Source organism: Dromiciops gliroides, chromosome 4, assembly GCF_019393635.1.
Source record: "Dromiciops gliroides isolate mDroGli1 chromosome 4, mDroGli1.pri, whole genome shotgun sequence".
Lineage (NCBI taxonomy): Eukaryota > Metazoa > Chordata > Mammalia > Microbiotheria > Microbiotheriidae > Dromiciops > Dromiciops gliroides.
Window position 1 is genome coordinate 172,207,921 of NC_057864.1, and position 2,694 is coordinate 172,210,614.

General features: G+C 45.6%; 1 protein-coding gene across 1 annotated transcript; it reads left to right on the forward strand.

Moving 5' to 3' along the window:
• Positions 1-1,683: 1,683 nt before the first annotated feature.
• On the forward strand, positions 1,684-1,965 carry LOC122753330 (small integral membrane protein 36-like). Its single transcript, XM_044000695.1, has one exon. The coding sequence runs from the start codon at positions 1,684-1,686 to the stop codon at positions 1,963-1,965; it is 282 nt and encodes a 93-aa protein (XP_043856630.1).
• Positions 1,966-2,694: the final 729 nt, after the last annotated feature.

The following is a 2,694-nucleotide window of genomic DNA, read 5'->3' on the forward strand; positions in this document are numbered from 1 at the left end:
GGATGTTGAGGATTTGCACTAGAGAGGGAGGGGGCAGAGTAGGTAGATTAATTGGGTTAGAGAGAAGTCTCATGGTTCAATATGGCAGTCAATGTGGGATGTGACCCATCTTCCCACCCTCTGATTGGTTGATTATACACCCCTTAAGATCAGGAAGGCCTTCTAAGGGGTCTCATTCCCTACTTTGTATACTACTGCTTTACAGGGTGTGCTGAGGGGCAGTGAGAGATTAAGTAACTTGTCCAGGGTTTCACAGTTAGTATATGTTAGCAATGGCCCTTGAACCCAATTCTTTGTGATTCCAAGGATGAGCCTCTATCCAGTATATCATGCTGTTTCTTTTCCAGTTACCTGGGGAGATATGCACATACATGTGCACACACAAAGGCAGAAACATCTGCTTTCCAGAGCTGAAATGGTATCAGTGGAAATATTGGCAGCAGCGGCCAAAGAGATAAAAGGGTAGTTAGTGATTTAGACCAGGGCAGCTGCAGAGAAGGCTGAGGAGGAAGTGACAGCAGAAAAATCAGAAAAAAGAAGAAGCTGTGTTGCTTTGCTGACTGTGTGAATATGGTATACAAGATATCTGCACAGAGTAAATGGAAGGTCCCCATAGAGGGGAAAGATCTAGCTAGGAGCAGGGGAGACTGGTAAAAGACTCCTGCATAAGGTGGCATTTGGTCTGTCTCCAAAGAAAGCCAGGAATTCCCAGAGGTGGAGGTGAGGAGGGAGTGCTATCCAAGGACAGGGCATGCAGTGCAAAGGCAGAGACATGAGGGCCAAGTGTAAGGAACTGGAGCCAGAAGACAGGTTCAAACTAGGATGTGCTGCTTATTATCTGGGTATCCCTGGACAAAGCACCTCTGTAATCATGAATTTTCTCATCAGTGAAATGGATTGACCAGATTTGGTCCTTTCCAGCATGGAATGACATCATTTCTGAGGCCCTTTTGAGTTCCAACATTCTATAATGTTTATTAGACTGTTATCTCCTAGGGGCAAGGGGGCAGGTGGTGAGGCACTGTATGCCTCCATTTATCTTTGTAGCCACTCCCATAGCACCTATCCCAGAGCACTGCAGCTGGCTGATGCAGTAGTTAGGCTGCTCCAGCTAGAGTCAGGAAGACCTGAGTTCAAATATGACTTCAGACACATTTACTAGTTGTGTGATTCTGGGCAAGTCACTTAACATCTGTTTGCCTCAGTTTCCTCAACTGTAAAATAATAGTTCCAGCACCTACCTTGCGGAGTTGTTGTGAGGACCAAATCAGGTGATATTTGAAAAGCACTGAGCACTGTGCTAGGCATACAGTAAGCGCTATATCATACTCACTGTCTTCCTTCTGTCCCCACCACACATAAGTGCTTCATAAATGTTGGCTGTATATTGTTATTCAAACCTCTCTATTTTAACAGTCTGTTGGCATTGGGGGAAGGGAGGGAGGGCATAAGAAAACAAACAGTGAGTGAGCCTTGAGAGGCAGCTTCTGTGCTTTGGGAAATACAGCATTAAAAGAAGGTGCTTAAGTTATTAAAGTGAGGCGCTTTAATCAGCCCGTCCTAGAGGGCTGAGGATTAATGTATTTTTACCACAAAGCCAATGAATCTATTCTGGTCATTTCAGGATCGCTCTCCCAGGCAAGGGAGAAACTTGTTCCTCTCCCCTCTTGATGGGTTAAGGAGATGGAGTTTTACCTGGAAATCGATCCTGTTACCTTGAACCTGATTATCCTAGTGGCAAGCTATGTCATCTTGCTGCTGGTTTTCCTCATCTCCTGTATCCTCTACGATTGCAGAGGGAAAGATCCCAGTAAAGAGTATGCCCCTGAGGCCCCTCTGGACTCTCAACCATCCATCCAGCTGGTATTAATGCAACAGAGTTCTCCTGGGAGCCACTGGGCAAAGGGACCTGGCCTGCCTTATGGCACTGCAACTCCTCTTGGGAAGAAGAACACAGTTGTTTGAAGGGTGCCAGGCAGGCAGTGGGCAAGGGTTGGACCCTTTCTTGACAGGCTCTCCTCCTCCATCATGTTTGCCTTCCCCTGGTACAGGACCAGCTTAAGCAAGTAAGTAGAAGCCTTCCCTCCCTTTCTCCTTGCCCACCCCGCACCCTACTTTGCTGCTGCTGAATTAACCATTTGGGGGTATTAAGCTAGAAGGGTAGCATTTGGTCATGCTCTCCAGCTGGAAAATCTCGATGATATTATTAGAATGGAGATAGCGTGTTTAAGTCTACAAACCTGCTGTCAGGACAGGACAGGAAATAGAAAAGCTTCTGAGAGAGATTAACATTTAAGTCACAGAGGCAACAGAAGGGATACCCATATAACATATAACTTCCGTGACGAATGAGATGGGCTTACAGCTGTTCTGCCTTCAGCAAATCCTCACTTTCCAAAACATTCATTTGGTGTCATTTCAGCTCTGGATCATGCCCATAAATGCATATGGCTGCCTCTTTGCACTCATTTTCCTTCCCTGTGAACCCAGCTATCTTTCTGTAATGTGGACAGTGAATGCTGTGGAAAAGAACTTTCAAACACAGAATTTATGAATCAGGGAAATGCTCTGATATGCCAATGACTCACATTATTGAATTTACAGGGACCTTCCAGTGGTAGGTCTACTTGTAGGTTTGACTTAGAAAAGAGGTAAGGGGTCTCAGTTTGTAATCGGAGGATCTGTGATCACATT